The sequence below is a fragment of the Rattus norvegicus genome, chromosome 8 (genome assembly GCF_036323735.1).
Source record: "Rattus norvegicus strain BN/NHsdMcwi chromosome 8, GRCr8, whole genome shotgun sequence".
Lineage (NCBI taxonomy): Eukaryota > Metazoa > Chordata > Mammalia > Rodentia > Muridae > Rattus > Rattus norvegicus.
In genome coordinates this window covers 111654247-111678845 of record NC_086026.1, presented here as the reverse complement: position 1 = coordinate 111678845, position 24599 = coordinate 111654247, and the positions used below count along the sequence as shown (strand labels likewise).

General features: G+C 45.7%; 1 protein-coding gene across 1 annotated transcript in view; it reads left to right on the top strand.

The window, feature by feature from the left end:
- Positions 1-24599, top strand: part of Ephb1 (Eph receptor B1) — a 437328-nt gene that overhangs the window by 144914 nt on the left and 267815 nt on the right. The window contains exon 3 of the mRNA NM_001104528.1: positions 11887-12568. Within this exon, the coding sequence (NP_001097998.1) occupies positions 11887-12568 (682 nt within the window). The remainder of the gene's footprint in view (positions 1-11886; positions 12569-24599) is intronic.

Below are 24599 nucleotides of genomic sequence, written 5' to 3'. Positions count from 1 at the left end.
GGATAATAGGTATAGAAGAGAGTGAAGACTCCCAGCTCAAAGGACCAGTAAATATCTTCAACAAAATCATAGAAGAAAACTTCCCTAACCTAAAGAAAGAGATACCCATAAGCATACAAGAAGCCTACAGAACTCCAAATAGATTGGACCAGAAAAGAAACACCTCCCGTCACATAATAGTCAAAACACCAAACGCACAAAATAAAGAAAGAATATTAAAAAAAAAAGAATTGGCTGTGCATGTGTACATGTGAGTAAGTGGTCACGTGAATATATAAGCATGCAGGTGTCCATGTGTGCGTGTATATGCAGGTGTGTGGAAGCCCGGGGCCAATATCAGGTTTTTTGAGACAGGGTCTCTCATTAAAGCTGGGAACTCATCTTTTTATGTAGACTGGGTGGCCAATGAACCCAGGGATCTGCGTGTCTCTGCCTCCCTAGCTCTGGGTTAGGCATATCTGGCTTTTTTCTATGAATGCAGAGGATCCAAGCTCAGGTGCTCAGGCTGTGAAGCAAGCGCTTTAACGACTGAGCCTTATGAGCCCAAATTTCAGTCGTTTCTTCTCCCTATCTTCAGTGTTCAGAGCCTTCCCTACAAGCCTAGTAACCATGGTTTGTAGAGTTGCTAGGTTGTGGCATCCTGGAGGTTAGTGAGAGTTCTGGGAGTGGAGAAGAGTATCATAATACTTCAAAGAAGGGCTAACTATCAAGTTCTGAACTCCTCATACGTTCCGCTTGAGGTTGTCTTCACAGGCAGAGCTGGAAATGACACAGGTCTAGTAACTTCATCTTTGACTGAAAAATATCACTGCTTAGTCTGGCCATCAACCTCACTTATTAAAACTGACTACGTTCTAGAAGGAAATGGAGGAGGAATGGTGGGAAGAACTCATGACAGTGGCCTTGAAAGGGGAGAGGTTCGTACACATGCACGAGTGTATGCCTGCACACACACACACACACACACACACACACACACACACACACACACACACACACCAGCCTACTAGCAAACAATCAATATTCATTGTTCAAGTGTCTGTAGACACCTGGGAGCCCTTCCAGAGCAACAGACTAGCTCTGAGTTCCAGTAAGCAGGTCCAGGGAACCCGGAACTTGCAGGCACCTAAGGGGTGTCATTCCCATTCATCAAAGTCCTCTTCTGAAAGCCTGAGCCAGTATTTTCTAATGGGTGTCATTGTTTTCTTTATTATGCTTATCTCAAGGACAGACGGGCCATTTGCATCAATAATAGTGCCCTTTGAAAGACGATTACTAGTTACTAGTCTGCCTGCTCTGCAGGGAGGTGGATTGCTTCTTCTCCCCATTTAGCACTTGTGGTCTTTCACAGTAAGGACCAGTGGCCAGGGAGGCAGAGCACAGTAGGGCCTCCCACATTGCCTCTGGCTTCCAGAATCTTTTCACGTGATTCTTTCATTGTTTGAGATTATAATAAGATCACGTTATTTCCCTCCTAGAACCCTCCTGTTCTTACCCTCTTGTTCTCTTTCAAATGCATGTCCTCTTTTCTTGAATTGTTGATCTGCTCAGTCCTTCAGATATACAATGTAACTTATATGTAGGTGTTTTTTTTTTTCAGGACTGACCTTAGGTATTGTCTGACCAATCGGTATGCTCTTCCACGGGGGAGGAGACTATTTCCCTGGCCTTCAGCCTTCCTTAGTTGACTGTAGTTCTTTGTGTAGGGTTGAGGCTTCACAAACTTTCTCTTTTCCACGTTAGTGTCACTATTGGTGTCTTCCAAGTTCAAGTTTAGGCGAACACGGTGGTGAGTCCTGTTATAATTTCTGGCATTTCTAGGAGACACAGTTATCCAAAGAAACTTCCTGTTCTTCCGGTTCATGCATCCTTTCTGCCTCCTCTTCCACAGTGATCACTGAGTGTTGGGTGCAGGAGTTGTGTTGTAAATATGTCAGTTGGGACTGGGCTCCACCACGCTGCATTCTCATTGATTGTGGTTTTCTGTAATGGTCTCCCTCTGTTGTAAAAGAAGTTTTCTTAATGAAGGGTGAGGACTACACTTATCTGTGGGTATAAAGATAAATATTTAGAGGGTAGTTAGGGGTTACGCTGGTATAGTAAAGTAGTAGTTGCAGGCTCTCCTCCAAGATCCATGACTTCATTTGCCCTGGGTAGTTGGCTAGGTTTCTCGTACCAGGCTTGTTTTCCTCTTGCTGAGCTGGGCCGTCAGTTGAATTAGAAAGCTCTTGGTTCCTGCAAAGACATGGATGCACTATTGAACCCTTAGGGCTATCATGCCATGCTGGCCATTGCTGTGATTCCTATATTTTATACATGTATAAGACTGTCGGTTGCTCCCTTGCTTTGGTAGCTTTTATAGCACTTCCAGGTACCAGGAAATCTAGTATTTTTGTTGTTGTTGTTGTTTGTTTTTGAGAGCTAGGCACTAGGAATACAGTGATGCGCTCGACACTGTTCCAACCATTTGCAGGTATGATCATGGAGGAGATGGATTTGCGGTTTAGAAGATGACGGGGTTAGAAGAGTTTAAAGAGTGGTTGGGGGGTTGGGGATTTGGCTCAGTGGTAGAGTGCTTGCCTAGCAAGCGCAAGGCCCTGGGTTCTGTCCCCAGCTCCGAAAAAAAGAAAAAAAAAAAGAGTGGTTGGGAGAGTCATTGGGAGGGGAGAGAAGAGTCAGTGGTGGAAAGGGGAAAGGAAGAGAGCACTGGACAGAGGCATCGCAAAGGAGAGAATAGAAGAAAGATTTGGTAGCTAGTCCCCAGCGATTACCAGAAATGACACTAATTCAGAAAGAAGAGCATCAAGTTCTTCCTAGGTTTATAGAATTGGTCACCGTGTGGACATGGTGTTGCAGAGAGCAAGGCGAGTTCCAGGTATCTGCAGGTAACGTCCAGCCAACAGTCCTGTTACACAAGTCGGAGCACTAGGGAGCTGTAAAATTGGGGATGTACTCCACGGCAACTGAATCCTTGCATGTGGGTAGGGTCATCTAGGATAGGAAATGAGACGAGCATCCTAGATATTCCTGGATAAAACGCTGTTGCGTGGCAGCAGTGGTTACTTGTAGAAATCAACTAACAAATTAGTCCGAGCATAATCTCGTCCTCAAGGAACTCACAGCTTAGTGGCAGACTCCAAAGTCACATACACAAAGCAATTAAAGAGTAGTCGCAAAGAGGGTATTACGGAATGTTAAATTGTGTGGAATAAACTCACCCATGTGGGAAGTATTCTAAAAACTGATCACCATCCAGATTTAAGCTGGGGACATCATCATGGAGCAAGTGAGGCCTGAGACTCCTTGTTCAGTCCCAGCGTGCATCTGACTTGTGTGCAGCTGTTACAGAAAATCCTTAGTCTGTCCACTTGTTAAAAGATCTTGTCCCTCTTGAATGGTGTCCAGCCAGGTCTGCCATTTTTTTTGGCTTTGTGCAGTTGAGATCAGATGGTTTTGAAGATGGCAGAATAGGCGAAGGCTTAGGGTCTGTCAGAACTTCAGCAACACCTCCATCCTCCCTAGAGGCTGCTTTTGCCTCCATTTTACCATCATTTGCCCATCCAGAAACAAGGTAGACTGAAGGAATAGTTGCCACTTGGATCAGAATAGAGTTTCTTTGGACTTCAGCTTGCAACACGATTTGCCCTAGAAAAGTTTACATAATCCTGGGTACAAAGGCCTAAAAATTAGTTTTGCAAACCAAACTTACTGATAGTGAGTCACAAAAAACTTAAAGTAACTCTGTCATTTATACCACCTTAGCATTTATTTAAGACAAATATATACTATTTACTAAAGACAAATTCGCACATTAATGAGATGGCTATAATTGCATATTTTATAGATAAAGAATTAATTCTTGACTAAATATTGGACACTGCAGGTCATGCAGCATTTTCAATATTTCAAGGTTATCAATATTTTGCATTTATGATTGTGTCAATGCCGAGAACACTAGTTTGCTTAAATTCAGAGTACCATATTGCAGATGTATGTTTAGGGCCATTTCAGAAGTTGTAGGAAATTCTGCTCCAGTCACAATTTCAAGTTTATCTATTTTTTTTAAATGAAACTCAAGTCAGCAATTCAAATAGCAGTTTTAAAAATTAAAATCCTAGTGCAATAGAACCCAAAGATAACCAGTGCATGCTGAGGAGTGACAGTAGGAAAATATTAAGTCTTTGTTTTCTGTAATTAAACCATCATGCTTTAATTAATACAGTGCATAACACTCTCACGTACAATAAAAACAGTGTTTAGAGAATATGATTGGCTCAAATCTGAGCCGAGGTGTTTCAATTCGTTGGCCTCGGGTGGTGTGACACGTGCAGAATGAAGTGTGCATATTGTGTGTACAAAATCAAAGCAGCTGAGAAGCCATGTGCTGTGGTATGGTGGGCATTGCCAGAGACATTTGGATTCATTACATGTTGATTTTGTGTTAATTTTTGGTCCCTGTATACCTAGAAACTTTAACTATAATTTGTGCATGCATGCATGTATGTGTGCGTGTGTGTGTGTGTTTCTGTGTGTCTGTGTGTGTCTGTGTGTGTGTGTGTGAGAGAGAGAGGGAGAGAGAAAGAGAGAGAGAGAGAAGGAGAGAGGGAGAGGGGGAGAGGGAGGGCAGGAGAGAGGGAGGGGGGGAGAGAGAGACAGAGACACAGAGAGAGGGGGGGGGAGAGGGAGGGCAGGAGAGAGGGAGGGAGGGGGAGAGAGGGAGAGAGGGAGAGGGAGAGGGAGAGGAGAAGAGGGAGGGCAGGAGAGAGGGAGGGAGGGGGAGAGAGAGACAGAGAGAAAGAGAGAGAGGGGGAGAGGGAGGGCAGGAGAGAGGGAGGGAGGGGGAGAGAGGGAGAGAGAGACAGAGAGAGAGAGGGGGAAAGGGAGGGCAGGAGAGAGGGAGGGAGGGGGAGAGAGGGAGAGAGGGAGAGGGAGAGGGAGAGGAGAAGAGGGAGGGCAGGAGAGAGGGAGGGAGGGGGAGAGAGAGACAGAGAGAAAGAGAGAGAGGGGGAGAGGGAGGGCAGGAGAGAGGGAGGGAGGGGGAGAGAGGGAGAGAGAGACAGAGAGAGAGAGGGGGAAAGGGAGGGCAGGAGAGAGGGAGGGAGGGGGAGAGAGGGAGAGAGGGAGAGGGAGAGGGAGAGGAGAAGAGGGAGGGCAGGAGAGAGGGAGGGAGGGGGAGAGAGAGACAGAGAGAAAGAGAGAGAGGGGGAGAGGGAGGGCAGGAGAGAGGGAGGGAGGGGGAGAGAGGGAGAGAGAGACAGAGAGAGAGAGGGGGAAAGGGAGGGCAGGAGAGAGGGAGGGAGGGGGAGAGAGGGAGAGAGGGAGAGGGAGAGGGAGAGGAGAAGAGGGAGGGCAGGAGAGAGGGAGGGAGGGGGAGAGAGAGACAGAGAGAAAGAGAGAGAGGGGGAGAGGGAGGGCAGGAGAGAGGGAGGGAGGGGGAGAGAGGGAGAGAGAGACAGAGAGAGAGAGGGGGAAAGGGAGGGCAGGAGAGAGGGAGGGAGGGGGAGAGAGAGACAGAGACACAGAGAGAGACAGAGAGAGAGGGGGGGAGAGGGAGGGCAGGAGAGAGGGAGGGAGGGGGAGAGACACACACACACACACACAGAGAGAGAGAGAGAGAGAGAGAGAGTGAGAGAGAGTGTCATTGTGTACAGGGTGGTGACAGTGTTTAAGAAGCTGAACTGTAGAAGGGTAAAGAAGTGGTAAGGGCATTCTGGGTACAGGGAGAACTATGGTTATGGTATCTGTAAATCACAGACCAAGTCCATATTGTTTAGGAGTTAAGGTATCTATTGCACAAGAGGATGAAGTTTGTTTTTAGCAGTAGCGATGTGTTTATTTATATCCTATAGATGGACTCATGTGAGGCATATAATTAAATTACTTTAGCAAATTCTGAGTTTTTGATCATTATAGTCCCATCTCGGAACATTCCCATCAACCCCCAAAAGAAGATTCTGAATACTCATTTGTAGTTATTCATAAGTTGACGGCTCAGGCCCAGGCAAAAATACTTTTGGTTTGTTTGTTTGTTTGTTTCCTTGGCTCTTAGAGTCTATAATATGTGGTTTTTTGAGGCACATAGCTGTCTTCACTTGACACAGTGTTTTGGGATTCACTCCTGTTCTAATATGTATCAGTTCTTTACTCCCCTTTTGTTCAGAATTATATTCCATTGTATGGAAACATAGTACTTTGTTTATGCATTTGTCACTTGATGGATATTAGCAAAGGTCTTCAGTCACATTAAAGAATTAAATTGAGAGATCCAAGAAGATGGGTGGGAATAAAGAAGTTGACATGCAGTGAAATAGGAAGTGTGATCCACAAAGAGAAGCATTATTTATAATAATCATTAGTGAGAAATTTGATCTCAATGAATAACTCTTCATTCTGTCTTGGCTGTGCAAAGTTCCCTGAGGTCCCCGTCAGAAGATCCGGGGAAGGCTTACTAAATGTGCTCCTCAGAGGCATGGTTACCTCTGAAGGTGATGATAGGCTTGAGTGACTATGTACATTTATGATTATTTGAAAATATTTTTAATGTATATGAGTACACTGTCACTGTCTTCTTGCACATCAGAAAAGGGCGTTGGATCCCATTTCAGATGGTTGTGAGCCACCATGTGGTTGATGGGAATTGAACTCAGGACCTCTAGAAGAGCAGTCAGTGCTCTTAACCACTGAGCCATCTCTCCAGTCCACCACCCCACCCCATGTCTGATTTCACATGTGAAAAAAATCTATTTAGGAATGGTCCTCCAAGTAGAATTGCCAAGTCAAAGGCTGTGAGTGGCTAAGATTGCTGATAAGTAAAACCAAGATTTTATTTGAAATAATACCAATTTACCCTCCGTCTAGTTGTATATCAGAATTTTTTCTTAAAGATTTATTTTTAGTTTATGTGTTTGCCTACATATATGTATGTGCACCACATATGTGACAGTGTGGAGGTGGGCCAGAAGAGGGCATTAAATTTCCTAGAACCGGAGTTATGGATGGTTTGTGAGCGGCCATGTTGGTTCTGGGAATCGAGTCCTGGTTTTCTGCCAGAGTAGTAAGGGCTCTTAACTGTTGAGTAATCTCTCCTGCCTGAGGACCATAAATTTTATCTCCAGTATCATTACAAATGTAGCATCTTCAAACAATATTCTTTAACCACCAACAATAAAAGGGTCAACACATGGCCTAGACCATTTAGGTAATGTTGACTGACAGGCCACATCCTCTCATGATTGAGAGGTGTCTCTGCATCTCAGTGATCTGCTTGCTGATATTCTTTGCCTGCGTGTCTAGTCTCTTTTACAGATATGTAAGTTTTCCGTGTATTAGGGGTAATTAATGTATTACTGTGACACATCATGAATAGTTTTGAGGGTTTTTCATCAAGGTTTTTTTTTCTTTTCTATTTGCATATAGTGGTTTCTGCCTTGCCCATTTAACTAAGTGAGAAAATTTAAAAAGTGAGAAAATTGGTGAAATTAAATTTATCTGGTCTCATGAGTTTTGTGTCATGATTAGTGTAGAGAAATTTTCTCTGTGTTCTTTTTCATATTTTTTTTTTGCTTTTAATGTTTAACTCTCATTTATTGAGAATTTTATTCTGGAGTAATGATGGAGGATGGGGTGTGCTAGGTTTTTTTCCAGATGGTTATGTAGTTATCCAAAATTTTGAAAAAAAAAAACCAAACCTTAATTTACCCTCTTTGCATTGATTTGAGTTTAGGTTAACATTGTCAGTGTGAGAGAAGCAATTGCATCAAATTAAATAAGATGTTGTCAGTTTCCGTTTCCTGGTATCTTCTCAGCTACTTTCTAACCAAGACTTGGCACTGTATCTTTTTAATGCCAATCTGGTGAGCCAACCATAGTACTTGGCTGCTCTTTAGTGGGAAGAGAGAAAAACAGGGACAAACACAGGAGGGGCTCAGAAGTGGAGGCTGGAAAGTAGCCACTGAATAGAGAAGTTTTGTAAATCTGTCCTTGGGCAGTACAGGTTCATGGTAACAAAAACTGGTCCAGAAAGAGAAATTGAGTATCTCTTCAGGCAGATGACCCAAGATCTATAGAAACCTCAGGCTTTTTTAAGGGAAGACAAAGAAAGGGAAACCAGCGTTTCTAAAGACCCAAGATTCTCAAAAATAGTGCGAAAAGATGTTCACCGGGCCCATGGACCCTTGGGTCTGGTCCATTCACTGCCAGCGAGAGTCTCCCCAAAATATCTCTCCAGACTCTGCAGGTCTCCTCCTCTGATCCTATCTTCTTTCATATATGATCTCCAATTGTTCCTTCTGTGCACTTAAACCTCCCTCCAGCCTATTCCCTACTTTGAGGTAGCTCCTAAACATTGAGCTTTGGTTTCCTGTTGTGTTTCCTCTCTAGAACTCACCTATGTTTTCGGGAGTCAGGTTGAAACCCAAACTTCTCACCCTGTTTGACTTCCTTTTGTTTTATCTCTGCCACTTCTACTGTTTCCATGAACTTCATCCCTGGATGACACCTGCTTGCTTTTTTCCCACCTCAGAGCTTTTGTCTTAGTATCCCCGAGGGCACAGATACCCTGCCCATTTTTGTCCTTAGGATATACACACTGCTCCAGGCCATCCACTTGAAGACCATTTGGGGAGACTTTCTTGCATTCATATATATTCCCTTTCTTGGCACCTCATAACCTCCCATTAATTAGCACAATTGTACATATTTAGTTATTTTCATAACAGGCTCATTTCTGTTCCTGTTTTTCGGTCCTAAGCTTCTCAGTCCTAAGCTTCTCAGTGCTGGATCCCCGGTGGCTAATGGAATTCTTGGCATAAAGCTGGCGTTTAGAAACAGTTTCTACTGATGAATGAGTAAGGTTTTGCAATAAAGCTACGAGACTGATACCATGTATCATCAACAAATAACAATGTTTGTCCCTCCCTGCTGGGAATGCCAGCCCATCCTAGTCTGTCTCCATGAACCAAAATCTTCTCTTTCTTTCAGGCCCTCCCCATCATAATTGCTACTTATTCTCTGGAAGGCATTTGTCTCTCTTCTAGCCCTGTCTTCTCTCTTCCGTTCCCCACCCCCACAGCAGTAGCTGACAGGAGAAGAATGGAAATTAATGCCTGGCTCTGTAGTTGTAGTCTCCTTTCCCCCCAAACCACAGGGAGCTATTTTCCTTTCTCTCCATTTCTTTCTACTCTTCTCCTTTTGAATATACAGCTCTATCCTCTCTAATTTGATTTGATTGCTCCCTCAGGAGCTGTCATGGAATCAATTAGATCTGTAGAATTTTACAACTTGAGGTCACCCAGTATGATTCCTCATTTTACAGATGAGAAAACTGAGGCCCAGAGAGGTTAATGTCTGAAACGATTACCTCTGTTGTGCTTTACAATGCTAATCAGTGTCATTTGGGAAGATGAATGTTCTCAATATACCAGCTCTGCTGAGTGAAATCCTCATTCTGTCTATCACAGGACATTCAGTGGCAATGGCCTTGGCGCTTAGGTGAGCCTGGTTGGTTGGATTTCCTTTCCCAGTCAGAGCTTCATTAGTGTTGGGTGGCCAGAGGGTCCAAATATGAGCAGATCTCTGCTCTAAATGGGGTCCTGTGCTTCACCTGGGCATCAACCATAGGGCCCCAGCATTTATTCTGAGACTGTGCTAGAACAATGTATCATGAGACCTGCTGGGTTTAAACAATTGCAGAACACTAAAAGAAAGCCATCCTTTCTTCCAAAGTCATGTCAGGACAGCAGGGGAAATGTTTCAGAATGGCCCTGGGAAGGCAGAGAGGCCTGAAAGCCATCTGAAAGGCAGTCAGCAACTTCTCCCTCATCTATTTGTTTTCTGGTTTCCAAAAACCAGTCAAGCAGAACCAACCTTCCACAAACACATTTAAATAGAACCTAACAGTCTTTAAGAAGGAAAAAAAAAAAACGAGGGTTCCTCTACATCTAGAGATCAATAAGAAATTAAGCAAAGCCCAGGTGAGGTTTGACAGGGTGGATTTATACTGCTCATGAGCTATGGAACAGAGCTTTTGCTCAGCTGGTGGCCCTGACACTGGACATGAGAACAGGCATATATCCTCGGATGTGCACAATGTCTGTTCTGATGCTGTCTGTGTCCAGAGGCTAAGTGCCCCTTACATGCTATGGTTCTTTAGGGGCCCACCAACCACTGGTGGTGTTAGATGCTTTAGTGTCCCTGTGTCTAAATTCACATAGATGGAGAAAGAGAGCAAGTGCCAGGATGGTGTATTCTATCCAGTCTGGGTAGTATGAGCTGGAAGCTGTGAGGTTTTTCAGAGTTGCACTTACTCCAGCAAAGACCAGAAAGGCATCCTAGGTCAAACGCATAGCATAGGGACAGAGCTTGGAGGTAGAAGCCACTTGCAACTTTGGCAATGTTAAAGTTTTGGCATTACAAGTTGAGAGCAATAAGAGGTGCTGGGGGCCTCAAGAGTGATTGCAACAAGTTGGGGATGTGGCTCAGTTAACCGAGTGCTTGCCTAGCAGGCAGAAAGGTCAGAGTATGACCTTCAGCACTACATAAACTTTGGTGGTAGGCCTGTGATACCTTTGGGGAGGTAGCAGCAAGAGTAGCTGCATAGCATGTTCAAGATGAGTCTAAACATTGAGGGAGGGAGAGAGGGGGAGAGAGAGAGAGAGAGAGAGAGAGAGAGAGAGAGAGAGAGAGAGAGGTGGTGTAATCACATAACAGATAGGATGCTGGTTTCCTTATGGGAGGGCTGAGCCTTTATTTAGGCAGTAAATCAAGATGGACCTTTGGTCTTCAAGGGCTTCTGGAAGGAACTCACCAGAGACTCTAACTGGGGCAGGAACTGGTACTCTGCGGGAAGGCTAAGAGAACCCAGTGAGCCTGGATTTGTGGGTCAGCTTTCTAGATATGCTCTGTTTGTCCCCTTCACCCTTGACACTATGTATTCTTTTGTAGCCCGAGGGGAAAAAGACTCCTTTGTTTATCAACTTCCTTGTTGCAAAAACTGCCTTCTAGAAGGTGTAGCTTTCCAAAGCACTATCCTTCCCATACACCCCCTCCTATAGCCATGTACATGGAGGAATTGCATGATGTCTTATTAGCCAAGAATTGGAGATAACTGAACAGAATTAAGTAAACTGCTGTTCCCTACTCTTCCTCTGATGCATAAAGATTCTGAAATATGAATTCTGTCTTCTAATACGAATCACAACTGTCTTTCCTGGAGTAAGCAATGGCCCTTCCTTTCTAAGTAACATTGCTTCTAACCTTGCTCCTGCATTGCATCTCAGCTTGAATTTTTCATAATAATGAGCTGAATTAACTTCATTAAGAGTATCTCTTAGCAGCCTCCATACAGTTTTACAGTCTAACGCTTTCAAAGAGATTTCTGTTCTAAAACAAAAGGTTCTGAGAATCTAAATTTATTGAGAAACAAAAAACCAAACAAAATAAACATTTCTCTTCACGTACTTTACAGAGGTATATAAATGAGTTTTTGTCACAAAAAAGATATTAGGCTCACAGATGGGATATCTGTTTTAGAGTCCTTTTATAACTGGATCTCTAATTCATTGAGTAGAAGAAGCTGTCAGCAGTGAAGAGTATGGTGTATGCCATCAATGAGGTACAATGAAGGATAGCTACAACATTAAATTTCCAAGTTTGACAAGGGAATGGTTTATGTAATTAAATGCATTGTATTTGGTGTATGGTAGAGACTCTTAATATTAGGAAATCTTTGAAGTGCAGACATGATTATATGAGCTCATTTGTTAAGTGGGAGCAGTGGGGCTGGTGAGCTCTTAAAGCCCCCTCCAAGGTGCTGAGAGTCTCTTCTGTATTGATTATTGTCTTATCACTTTCTCCTTTCTGACTTTGCATGTGACCTACTTGGGACAGTGGGAAGAAGTCAGTGGCTACGATGAAAACCTGAACACCATCCGTACTTACCAAGTGTGCAACGTCTTTGAACCCAACCAGAACAACTGGCTGCTTACCACCTTTATCAACAGACGGGGCGCCCATCGCATCTATACAGAGATGCGCTTCACTGTGAGGGACTGCAGCAGCCTTCCAAATGTCCCAGGCTCCTGCAAAGAGACCTTCAACTTATACTACTATGAGACTGACTCTGTCATTGCCACCAAGAAGTCAGCCTTCTGGTCTGAAGCCCCCTACCTCAAAGTTGACACCATTGCTGCAGATGAGAGCTTCTCCCAGGTGGATTTTGGGGGAAGGTTGATGAAGGTCAACACAGAAGTCAGGAGCTTTGGGCCTCTTACTAGGAATGGTTTTTACCTCGCTTTCCAGGATTATGGAGCCTGTATGTCTCTACTTTCTGTCCGTGTCTTCTTCAAAAAGTGTCCCAGCATTGTGCAAAATTTTGCAGTGTTCCCAGAAACCATGACAGGAGCAGAGAGCACATCTCTGGTGATTGCTCGGGGCACATGCATCCCTAATGCAGAAGAAGTGGATGTGCCCATAAAACTCTACTGCAATGGAGATGGAGAGTGGATGGTGCCCATTGGGCGCTGCACCTGTAAGGCTGGCTATGAACCTGAGAACAGCGTGGCCTGCAAGGGTAAGCCTGGGGCTCCTTGAGTATCTGCTTCCAACCACTGGGGGAGATCCACATTCATAACTTTCCTACTTCTAGTTCGGGTCACTCGGGAAAAGAGAGTGCACACTGGCTTATAAATCTCAGAAGAACCTCTGACCCCAACATCCCCTATACCTGATGATTTTCCAATTATGACCAACTGTCTGTATGCATGTGTGGAGAAAGCAATGGGAAAAATTGTGAACAGTGACAAATTATTCAATAATCACTTGTTTATATTTACTTTGGGAACACATTCTCTCTCTTTCTTACACACACACACACACACACACACACACACACACACACACATACACACACACACACCCCACACACTATGCATCTTTCATTGGCTTCAAGCTCTGGGGGGCATGGAGTATTTGGGTTGTCATGGATGGTTCACTCAAGTGTAATTGAGAAGTGACTGAATTTGGAAAATATTTTAGTTCATTTCAGTCCAGCTCCCACAGCACTGAGCTTGGTACTGAAGCCATGTAGCTCATTAACTCAAAGCCCTCTGGCTTGGCTGTCTTTCTCCAGGGGCTTGATGCCAGGCCCTGGAAGGAGAGGAAGCTACTGGGACAGGAATGGGAAAGTTCCATGTGTGGAGAAACCTTTGTTTCTGAGTGGGACAAACTGATGCAAACTTTGCAGATTGCAGGCTTAGAGTTTCATACGTTCACAGCAGATCTCTGAGCTCTACATTTCCTTTGTTCTATATGTGGTAGCAAATATGCTAGACTGGCTCCGGTTTGGTCTGGAAATGAATGGAAGGCTCTGGAAGCTTTATACTTCTGTCTTGCCTAAGCCTATACTGGAGCTCAATATAGGCTGATCGGGAAGCAAAGGTGAATTCCGTTATTAAATCTTGCTTATGGCCTTCAGAAGTTTGGATTGTTTAAAGAATGACTGGAAGTGATTTTTATTGTAACAAAACTCAAGGGTTGCCCCCTCTCTTTTGTAGTTTGGGAGAAAAATTAGCTCCTTTTCTATCACAAGTCTCTTGAAGGCTCCCTCTTTCCTGGTTGTCCCCTGGCACGGCTGGAGCACCCAGCCAGCCACTGTCTGTTTCCTTCCTTCCTTCCCTAAACACCTGCCTGTGAAATGCCTGGCAAGGGAGTTTTGAAAGCCTACCCACACGCGATCCCATGGACTCAGCTAATTGCCTGGGCTGGGGCCTTCACACAGCCTTTCTGGGGCCTGCTGGGAACACAGAGCTGTGCCTTTGTGTCTTTATTGGATTTCTTGGTTCTGGGACCCATGATGGATGGCGTGGAAACAGAGGCGAGAGCACGCCAGATCCAGTGATGAATCAATGCAGACAGTTTTAGGACCAGCAGGGTCTGGTCCCACAGAGCTCCTCTGTGTCCCACAGGTTGGGGGTGGTGCGGGGGCACCCTCTCCAGCATTCCTCAGGATCTGAGTGGTGACCAAGACACTGGACTGTCTTAAAGGCACAGGTGCAGCAGCAACTGGGCTTGCTCACAAACCATGCTGAGTGTGTTTCTCTGGCTTCAAAGGGCTGCCACACCAAAGTTGCTGGCTGGGCCCCTCTCATTTTTCTCATTATTTCCTGAGCAGAATGGCAAGGATGGGAGCGAGCATTGATTGGTTCTGATTTAATTGGGACTCTGGGAAACAGGCTCTCGTTTCTTTGGACTAATTGGAACGTTACTCTTTTGGGGGGTTCTACTGTCCACACTGCTTGTCAGTCACCTCTCATGGTTGTTCTTCGAGGGCCCATGGGGACAAATATGTAAATGCAAGTCGTTTCTTTTCATTCTTCCTGCCTGGCCCAAACCGCCCTTGTGGGCTTCCCTGAATGTTGCTAATCTCTGACTGTTGTGAACATGGCTAGATTTTACATGTAACCACTTATTGTAAACTCATTGGAGGATGGAGGAAAAAGTGGGGGGGAGCAAGGCATTCTCACTGCACAGGCGGCTACATTGTGGCAACATCTCTGAAAGTGTAGAGTGATGGTTTCTTTGGCTCCACAGCCTGGCTAAGCCTTGGAGATGAAGAGAAACCCTTTACCCGCCTCAGGAGCTGGAAATTTGCATCCTCTCAATTGCTGGTATCAGAACTCTGATGGCTGAGCCAAATCCGTCTGTCCAGGATTCACAGAGGGCTGCCTAGGAAATGAGGGGACCCAACCCCCCCCCCATGTAGATGGAGATTTTGGAAAGAATGCTGTACTCTTGGGATAGGAAGTGTGTGTAGAGACTTGAGGTTGGTCCCTGCTTTGTGTTTTCACAAAAAAGTTTCCAGCCACTTTATGTGAGCATACGCCAGGTAGACACTGGGGTCCTTCATCTCAAGTCTAGGGTTGGCGACCTCAAACTCCCAGTACTCATGAGAACAGGATGGGTAGAATGGCAAGGTCTGTAGGTGAAAAAGCAACGCAGGCCCAACAGCCGCTCTGACCTGACATAGCCTGGGCATTCTTGTTGCTTGAATCTCACTGGGAGGTGGAGCACTGTGGTCCTCACCATGTACCATCCTCCCTGTATATGCGTCTGAGACTTTGAATATGTAGAATCGATTGTATCTGTGGAAACATCTTTTTGCTTTCTGGTTACTTTTTTTTTTTCCTTTTTGGGGTGGGGTGGGGTCGGGGGTTGTCTTCTTTTCTCTTTTTTTTCTTCCAGAGCTGAGGACTGAACCCAGGGCCTTAAGTGCTCTACCACTGAGCTAAATCTTCAACCTTTTTTTTTTTTTAAGGAGTTATAATGGGCAAGGAACCATATTCTCTTGCTTTCACTTTCCATCAGCTAAAGCCATGTATCTGTCAAAGTCTTGGTGACCAGTTGTGCAGAGGCATCTGGAGACCAATTAGGTAGCCCAGCCAGCCAAGAGCAGACCTGTCCCGGAGCTCTCCCTGTTGTGCAGAGAGAGAATGTGAGATCAGGACAGTAAGGACAGCAGGCAGAGGTGGGGTGGTAGAACTTGTATGTTAGCATGTGATTCCCACGCTTTCTAGTGCGGCGGTTCTCAACCTGGGGGTTGAATGACCTTCTCACCAGGGTCACCTCAGACCATGGGAAAACAGATATTTACAGTGCTGTTCATCACAGTAGCAAAATTACAGTTATGAAATAGCAATAAAAATAATTTTATGGCCATGGGGGGGGGTCATCACAACTTGAGAAACTATATTAAAGGGTCTCCAGAAGGTTCTGTGGCAGAAGGCCTGCCTCTGACTCACCCTTTCTGTACACATACACAGGCTAAGCCCATCATGCTGAAGTGCATGGGCATGTTGATCCCCCATGGGCTCTGACTTCATCACGTGTCAGTCAATAGAAATTAATGACTTGGAAGATGGCTTGTCTATTTCAACTTTAGGTCATGTGCTCATAGCTTAGGGATCTGATAAGAAAGCATAGCTTTCTCTCTTTGTGCCACATTCCTTCTGCTAAAGTTGGTGGTGAAGGGAGTCTCTGTGTGGGCCCCATGCAGACCAGCTCTTCCTATGCCAGGCAGGCCATGAGCTGGTACTAAGCAAACCCTTAAAACACTATACTGGCTAAGGTTAGCCTGGTGGGAAGATGGAAGGCCTGTGTCTTTCTTAGTTAGGGTTCTTGAGGCTGTGATAGAACACCATGACCAAAATCAACTTGCGGGCATTGTATCTGAGCTTACAACTCCTAATTATAGCGCATCACCAGGAGGAAGTCAAGGTAGGAACTTAAACAGGGCAGAAATGTGGAGGCAAAAACCAAAGCAGAGACCATGGTGGAATGTTGCTTACTGGCTTCCTTCCCCAACTCACTCAGCCTGTATTCTTACGCCACCTACCTAGTCAGGGGTGGCTCGTCCCTCAGTGAGCTAGGACCTCCCCCGTCAGTCATTAATCAAGAAAATTCCCCTACAGACTTGCCTACAGGGTAGTCTGATGGAGGCAGTTCCTCAACTGAGATTCTGCCTTCTCAAACCTGACCAGATTTGTATCAAGTTGGCAATAAAACAAACAAACAAACAAACAAAACAACAACAACAACAACAAAAAACTAACCAGCACAGGGCTGGAACTGACACTCTTTCTTAAAGGCCTACTAGGAGCAGACTCCTTATTTTTGGTCAAAGCATTCTGGGTGCCAATGGCTTCCAGAGCAGGCCCTAGTTGGGTGCTGACTTTGCAAACATTCCCTAAAGCTTCCAGAAAGATCTGCCTCATGCTTCTTCCCAGGCATGGGACATTAGGTGGTGGTGGTGGAGTGTGGCTCAAAAAATAAGGCACACAGCCTATTTTTGCCTATCGTTTCTTTTTGCCTACGTTCCTGTCTGTCCCAGGTGCCTTGACCTATGGCAAAAGGCAGTGAGCTATGGTACCCAGAGAAGGATTCTAACCTTAGTAGATGGGCCAGAGGCTAATTGATTAGCCCCAAGGAGGTCTGAGTAGGTGAGGGAGGGGCAGGAAGCTGATTGCCCAGATGTTACAGAAAATAATAAATGTTTCTGCAGATGGCTAGCGCCAGCTACTTGGTACCAGAACTCCCATGAATACTAGGGACTGGCTGGCACCACTCTTGGTTCCAGACCGGGCCACACCTTTAGAACCTGCATTTCTTTCTCAGGCTTAAAACCAGTCTTGAGGCTGAGTACCCGGGAAGTGTTGTAGCTTTTGCAGGGAACGCTCAAGTCCAACCTTCACCATTCCACACATGGATGCTGACAGGGCTTTTGAATGTCTTGGTGTTTTGGAGAACAGAGCAATTCTCTGTTCTGTGCCTCTCTAGCTCCCCACTTCCCTGTGGAAGCTATGCCTTGGAGTTGGCAAGCCTACCTGTGCTGCCACTTGCCTGACATCTCCCAAAGGCTCTCCTCTCCTAGGTTGGTTGCATCTTTACCCCCACCCCTTGAAACAAGTGAGAACTTTTTTTGTAATTTCCTACCCACATATCATGCATGGAGACCCAAGGGACACTTTGAACCTTTCAACAGTTTCGATGCCTTTGTCAACTTGCACAGCTAAGATGAGCCACTTTATAAGCCTAGGGGAGTTGAGATGAAGAAAAAAAATCTGCAGGATTTGAAGGTGGAGAAAAATGTTTCTAATTTAGTTCAAGAGAGCTTTCCAGGGCCTATTCCCCTCCCACTTAGGGTTGTTGGCCTCAGCTTTGGGCTTTCTGCCAGTTCCTGCTGAGGTACTGCAGAAAGCTGGCCCCGGGGAACACGTTCATGTGCATATGGGTTCCCATGTTTGTGCACATGCTTCAGGCTACTATGCTGACAGCCACATCTAAGGTCGCTGAATTCAAAGCCACTGAGGAGCACTACCACTCCCCCTGTCCTGGCAGCAGTCAGCTGGTGAAAGGAAGTCCACAGCCCAGATGGCCTTTCCTCAAGCCCCAGGGAGATCAGCTATTCTCAGGGCCAAGGGAGGCCAAGGTCATTAACACCATAGCCCTGTAACATGAGCTTCCTAATAGGATTTCCCAATAGGGGACTTCATTGAGAAACCACCCAGGGTCTCCTCTGCTTCCTGCAGGGGCCTGCCCAGTGGCCTCCAGAGAGGAGTCGTAAGTAATTGGCTGGATGTAATGGGCTGTGACACTATGAACAGCAGTAAGTGGGACTGGAAGGATGCCCTTTTGCTACACAGCCTCCAACATGTTGGGCTCCAAAAACAGCACAGGAGGCAGATGTCAGGGTCCAACTCCCCTAAGGCTCTACACTTCTGCCTTGAGAAAGTCCCACACCCACTGTAGTTGACCAAACAGTCATGACGGTCTCAGGGTAGTCCCACACCACTACATGATAACACACTTCTGGCAGGATAGCAGTCTAGGAAGAAGTCTGTATTCTGCTCTAAGGCTGGTCATCTGTGACTTTAAATATGCATTGTGTTGTGAGTAGTGGAAATATCTCTGGGCTGGGAAGCCAGCAGAAGCCTGAAGGTGGCCGTTGACTGCACTGCCATTTGGTCACGAAAACCTATGTGGTCTGGAGCTGAGTGAATGAGTGGATGGGTGGGACTTGTCCACAGAGAGGACTTGCCCATTCAAACTTAGATCTCGAGGTGCTCCCATCTGCCTCTGGTTCTGAGACTAGACAAGACTGAAGTTAACCATTCTTTAGAATATATATTTTCTGGAGCATTGAGCTTTTCAACTGACCTTGGTGTTGCTTTTGGTTCTTAGAGGTCCTTACAGAATTTTATACCATGTTGCCATTATCTGTCAGAACTCGGCCTCTTTTTCCAGAGAACATGAGACCTCTTTGCAAACTATTTAAGTAGCCCATAGGTTGGTGTGTGTGTGTGTGTGTGTGTGTGTGACCTCACCTCCCTCATCTAAGACTTTGTTTCAGAGAAAGAGGGAAGAGTAGATAGAATCTGCATGAAACTTTCTAGTCAGCATCAAGGCCTCCTCAAGGGCTGTGTTCCAGCTCTCACACACTAATTTCCTCATTCGCTGGGTCTTCTATAACAGAATGCCACAGCAGAAGTGGTGCTTTATAATGGCCTGAAACTCAGTGTCTACAGTTTTGGAGGTAAGGAAGCCCCCAGTCCAAGTCTTGGGCGGGTTCAGTTCTATAGCTCTCTGGTGCTGGTTAAGTCTCTTTCTGCAGGTGCTGAGCACAAACTTCCTTGACTGTATGGGGAGTCACTGGGAGGGAACTCACTCTGAATCCAGGCCTACCCGTGTCTTTGGTTCTGGGCTCCAGGGAGCTCAGTTAGTCTATATTTTGTTTTACTTCCTGTTACCACGGACAGTGTGTTGACTGAACCCTGACGCTCCTAGATCTTCCTCATTGTGGTGGGATGAAGACAATTGAAAAGCCATAGTAAGGACACTGGCAAGCCATCCAGAGCAAACCCCACTCTGCTGTTAGGCCTTTGAAATGAACATTGAGAAGAGTAAGCTTGACCTTTCCCTAGGGACAGCCGTTGACCTTCGGGTGACCTGTGTATATTCTCCCTGGTAGCTGAAATAACAGCCAGAGTATCTACTAGGAGAAAGAGGCTGGCACTCCACACTTTAACAACTACGTGATGATATGGGGCAGATAGTTCCTTTGGAGACGTAATTTGATTCGGAAGAACATGGCAGGGTTTGCTCTGGGTTCTAGAAGCCATCCAGTTACCAGAGAACCTTTGGCTTCCTAGGTACTTAATCAGCCTGATGAAGGTTGTGTTTGCTCTTGTACCTGCACGTGGACAAGGCTCACCTCTGCAGGGCTGGGGAGGGAGAAAATGAGGTCATGGGTGGCTGGCTCCGGAAGTTGGAGAGTCTATAGATCACCCCCAGAGCTTCTTGGAATGACAGCAATTCAGGACCTGGTATAGCACTGAGGCTTTCATTAGAAGGTGGACAGGAAACTTCTGGTTTCTAGTTGATCCTGATCTGTTAGGGGTAGCTCACTGACCCAGGGCTTCCAGCAACAGTGTGTGCTCCTGGTCTGGGCTGAGTCAGACCCTCTTCAGGTCATCTGCAGGCCTAGGGGGTTCTGGGCTTCCTGTTCCTTGTTGGAGTTTTGAAGTCAAAGGGGCTGGGTCATCTTCATGACCATACTGTTTTCAGAAACTCACTGCCTGCTGGTGGTGGCTGGGCCCCTCTTTGATGCTTATCCCCTCTAATTTAGCAGAAATAATTCTAGAGCCTCAGGGGCCAGGGGATCCTGTGGCCCCGGGTGGAGTGTTGGTCTGGAGAAATATGTAGACAGGAATCTTTGACTAGATCAGGGCTCCCCCCTTAACAGATCCCACCCATTCCATCTCATTTCCTCTGGGAATAGAACTCTCACCAACTCCAGGACAGCCTGATTCATCTTTGATCTTTTATTTTCTTGTGTTAGAACTTTCATGCAGATCTCTTCTTCTCCAGAATACCTGTTTTGAGTTATTAGAAAACACTCAAGATACATAAATTTCCTTTTACGCTGCATCCCTGCAGCCCTCTTTTACTATTAAAGTTTGACACTTCTCTTGCAGAAGAGACCTGAGATTTGCTCACTCGGGATACAGATAAACCCTTGACTCCCCATGACAGGGGACTTGACAGAGACCCTTGTACCCGGTCTCCCCAGTTCACTTCCTGCTTCCCAGTGAAAGTTGGAAATGGTTTATTCCGATTGTTATTATTTCATGGCACTTCATTTGTTCAACTGGTTCATTTATATGCATTTAGTTTTCCCCAATCTCTTGGTATTTCTGAACAACCCCGGGATGGATACCCTTGCGTATTAATCTTCGAACTAATATGTGAGTACATCGGCAAGATAAATTCATTAATTAATTTGCTCAATGAATATTTATCGAGGCCTTTCTTTGTGCCAAGCACTTTTCTAGGAGCTAAGAATGCAACAAATTCTCTGAAGTAAAAGTTGCTGAGTCAGAGCATATACATTTTTAATTTTGATAGATATTACCAAACTGCGTTCCCTCAAAAACACATATTCTACCAGAACCTTTTCTCTTTTGTACCCACGGCAATGATTTAGTTCTTGTTCCCTATACCTCTGCCAAGATAATAAAATATCATTTTTATCTTTGCCAATCTGGTAGGTAGAACAACAGTATCCCACTCCAGTGTCAATTTGCATCTGCATGTCTCCGTGTGAGGGGGCTGTCGAACTTGGGAAGTTCTGTAAGTTCCTGAGGCCCTGGCTTTGCTGCTAGAACACAGCAAGGAATTGGGTGTGCTTGGATGATACACAGTCTGGAGTCTGCTCCCTGCTGGTGTCTTGTTCTGCATGCCTTCCTGAGTGTGCTCACTGCCTGTCTTCTGGGCCCCTTGCATTTGACACACGACACACACACACACACACACACACACACACACACACACACACACACACACTCTCCAATTTTGTCATCTCCTGGACAGTGGATGTCTGAGGAAGGGACAGGGCAAAGGTGCCTGACGCTGGAGGACTGTGTCATTCTTGTGGTGTAGTTTCAAGAAAGCCAATACCCAGTCTGATATGGACACCTTTTGCTTTTCCCTTCCTTCCCCTCCTGTCTTTGAACTAGGTTAGAGATTTTCTACTCTTTTCTGTGGATCTTCCAGCTCTGGCTCTCCTGGCCCAGCCCCTCCTCCACCCTACTTCCTTTAACATTGTAACTTACCTCAGGGGGCTTCCAGTCTTGGCTCACCCTGGTGACACACACTTTGTAAATTAGCTTTCAGCCTTCTCCTCCTTCAGGTTCCCTCCCATTTCTCCAATCTATCCTTTCTAGACTTTACACTTCCCTTCCCTTTTCCCTTCCCTTTTTCCTCCCCCCTTTCCCTTTTTCCTTCCCTTCTCTCCTCCCTTCCCTTCCCTCCTCCCTTCCCTTCCCTCCTCCCTTCCCTTCTCTTCCCTCCTCCCTTCCCTTCCCTCCTCCCTTCCCTTCTCTTCTCTCCTCCCTTCCCTTCTCTCCTCCCTTTCCTTCTCCCTTCCCTTCCCTTCTCTCCTCCCTTCCCTTCCCTCCTCCCTTCCCTTCTCTCCTCCCTTCCCTTCCCTCTTCCCTTCCCTTCCCTCCTCCCTTCCCAGTTCCCTTCCCCCTTCCCTTCTCCCTTCTCTTCTCCCTTCCCTTCCCTGGTAACTTGGAATCACACTCCCTTCCCCTCCGACAAGCTCTCTACCCTAGGCTTAGCATTCATCTTCTCACTGCCCTGAAGTCCTGGTCTTGCTTCTGTCCTGGCCCCAGGATACTGCTCAAAGCTCCCTCGAGCATCTTTTGGACTTACTCCTCTAGCTCTGTGGTATCTTTCTGCACCATGGACTTCTCTGCCTCGCAGGATCTACTCCTGCTTCCCCTCTTTCTCACTTCTATTGTCTCCCCCCCCACCTCTTTCCTGCTCTCTTTCTCAATACACCTTTTTAAAAAGTAAATATACTTATGTTTTAAAGTAAACACATTATTGTTGTACCTCTGTACAACAATAAAACAACACTCCAGCATGGGGCCAGCAAGAGAGAGAGAGAAAGAGAGAGAGAGAGAGAGAGAGAGAGAGAGAGAGAGAGAGAGAGAGACTTCAGAAACTTGCTCCTGACCTTCACACATGCACTGTGGCATGGGCACTCTGGCACTCCCACACAATAAAAATAAATGAGATAAAGATTAATGCATTAATGGTCTATGCTTGAAAGGCGGGCTGCCTATCTAGTTGCCCTGACTTAGAAGAGCCAGTGTATAAGCTCAGCCTCAGTACTGCCTTCCATTTTGATTCTGGTGGCTCTGACTTTGTTATGAAGCATGCTTTTTTGGGTTGACTCTGCTGAAGTGCTACCACGGTGGGTTTGGCTGTGTTGTGGACCCAGGACAGTGAGCTGGGTCCATTGCCACATTCTCTTTTGACTTCATCTCGTAAATCCTTAGTTGTTCTGTGGGAGGCATGTGGGAGTGACACTGGGCGTCAGAGAAGCTCAGTAGCTTTTCCAACGTCATGTTCGTATAGCCCAGGACACTAGACACCGCTGTCTGTTGCTTGTAACTCCTTCTAGCTGGAGAAGAGATAAGATTCGCTTAACCAGAGTTTTCTCAATTTGTTATGGGAGGTGACTTCAGCTAGAAGCCTCCAGTGAGGTGGCCAGAGTCTAATCTGTACCTGGGCATTTCCTGGATAATGTTTCTTTCCTGTGGGCCAGAAATGGACCAGGAGGTAGACAGAGTGGCCACTTTCACTACTCAGAGTGAACTGCCGTAAACATATACCGGACTCACAGTTTTGCCCTGTCCTTGAAAGCTCCAATGGGCAATGACCATCTGTCAAGTGAAAGCAAAACACATCCAAAGCGAAATGTGTAAACGGAGGGTGAAGGCTCAAGACGGGGCAGGAACCTGCATTGAGAGAATGCCTAAGAAAGTGTGTCAGCCTCGGTGAGCAGTGGGGACTCGGAAGAACCAAAAACAGGGCCCAAGGCAGGCATTTTTGGAAGCGGAGATAGCAGAGGCAGATGGAGACAGTTACCAGTGATGGCAGAGGCCTTGTCTGTCTGTTGTCCAATACAGTGACACGTTGTGCACAAACACGCAGAACAAACGCAGCAGAACGGCCGCGAGCACATCCGTTATGAAAGCTTTTCCCTAGAAGCTGGCGATAACGTATCAGCCTGACAGAGGACATAAGGTCAGTGTAATGTCTGCATTTCAAGTGGAAAATGACAGTCTGCTCTCCACGCGGGATGGATGGGGCGTTGTGTGGAAGTTGTGTGGAATACGTGGGGACTCTGCCAAATCATGAGCTTGGCAAAATTTGCCCGTTCTGGGAGTTAGGCAATTTGGGAGCCTGCATTTGGTTTCCGGGTCTGTCACACACATGCCTACACTCCTCTCAGTGTGGAGGCCCCTGTGACTTGGAGCTTTTGTGCTCCTCATTGGCTCTGTTCGCCTTTCCCCTTGCTAACTGCAGCCAAATCTGTTTGCCCAGCTTTCTTTCCATTTCTTTTCTTTATTCTGATCTCTTACCTGTCTTCCTTGTAGATTGATTCCAAAGAGAGAACAGAGGAAGCTTCTCATTGGTAGAGTCTTCATAAACCAATTTCTATCTCTGTTCCTTGTTTTTATTATTCCTCCCTCTGGGACATTGTTCAGATTTGAGTTTCCATTTACAAAATTAATTCCTTAACATAGTAAAATATAGGAAATCAATGTCTATCATCGAAATCAATTGCGAGTATTACAGGAATGATTTTGTCATCAAAATAATTAATATATAACATACATGTTTATAATAATATCATTAATTAAATTGGCGACTTTTTTTTAGCTTTGAAAAGCATCTCTCCAGAATATCCTGGTACTCTGTTCTGATTTATTTTTTTGACTCTTAGGTTGTTTCATTCAGCTTCTCTAACACCATCCCTTATTTGTCTTGATTGATAAGAATTCTTTTCTCTATTGCTTCTTTCAAGTCGTTCAGCCACAAGTTCAGAACCAGTAGCCAAGCTGTGGGCTGTTATATGTAACATACATGGTTGGGAGTCACTGATCTATCTCCTGTTAATGCTGCCCTTCTTCCTTAGCATTTCTGCCTGCCAACCCAGCTTTCCTGGTTCCCTAAGAGTTGTCCCTGATGAA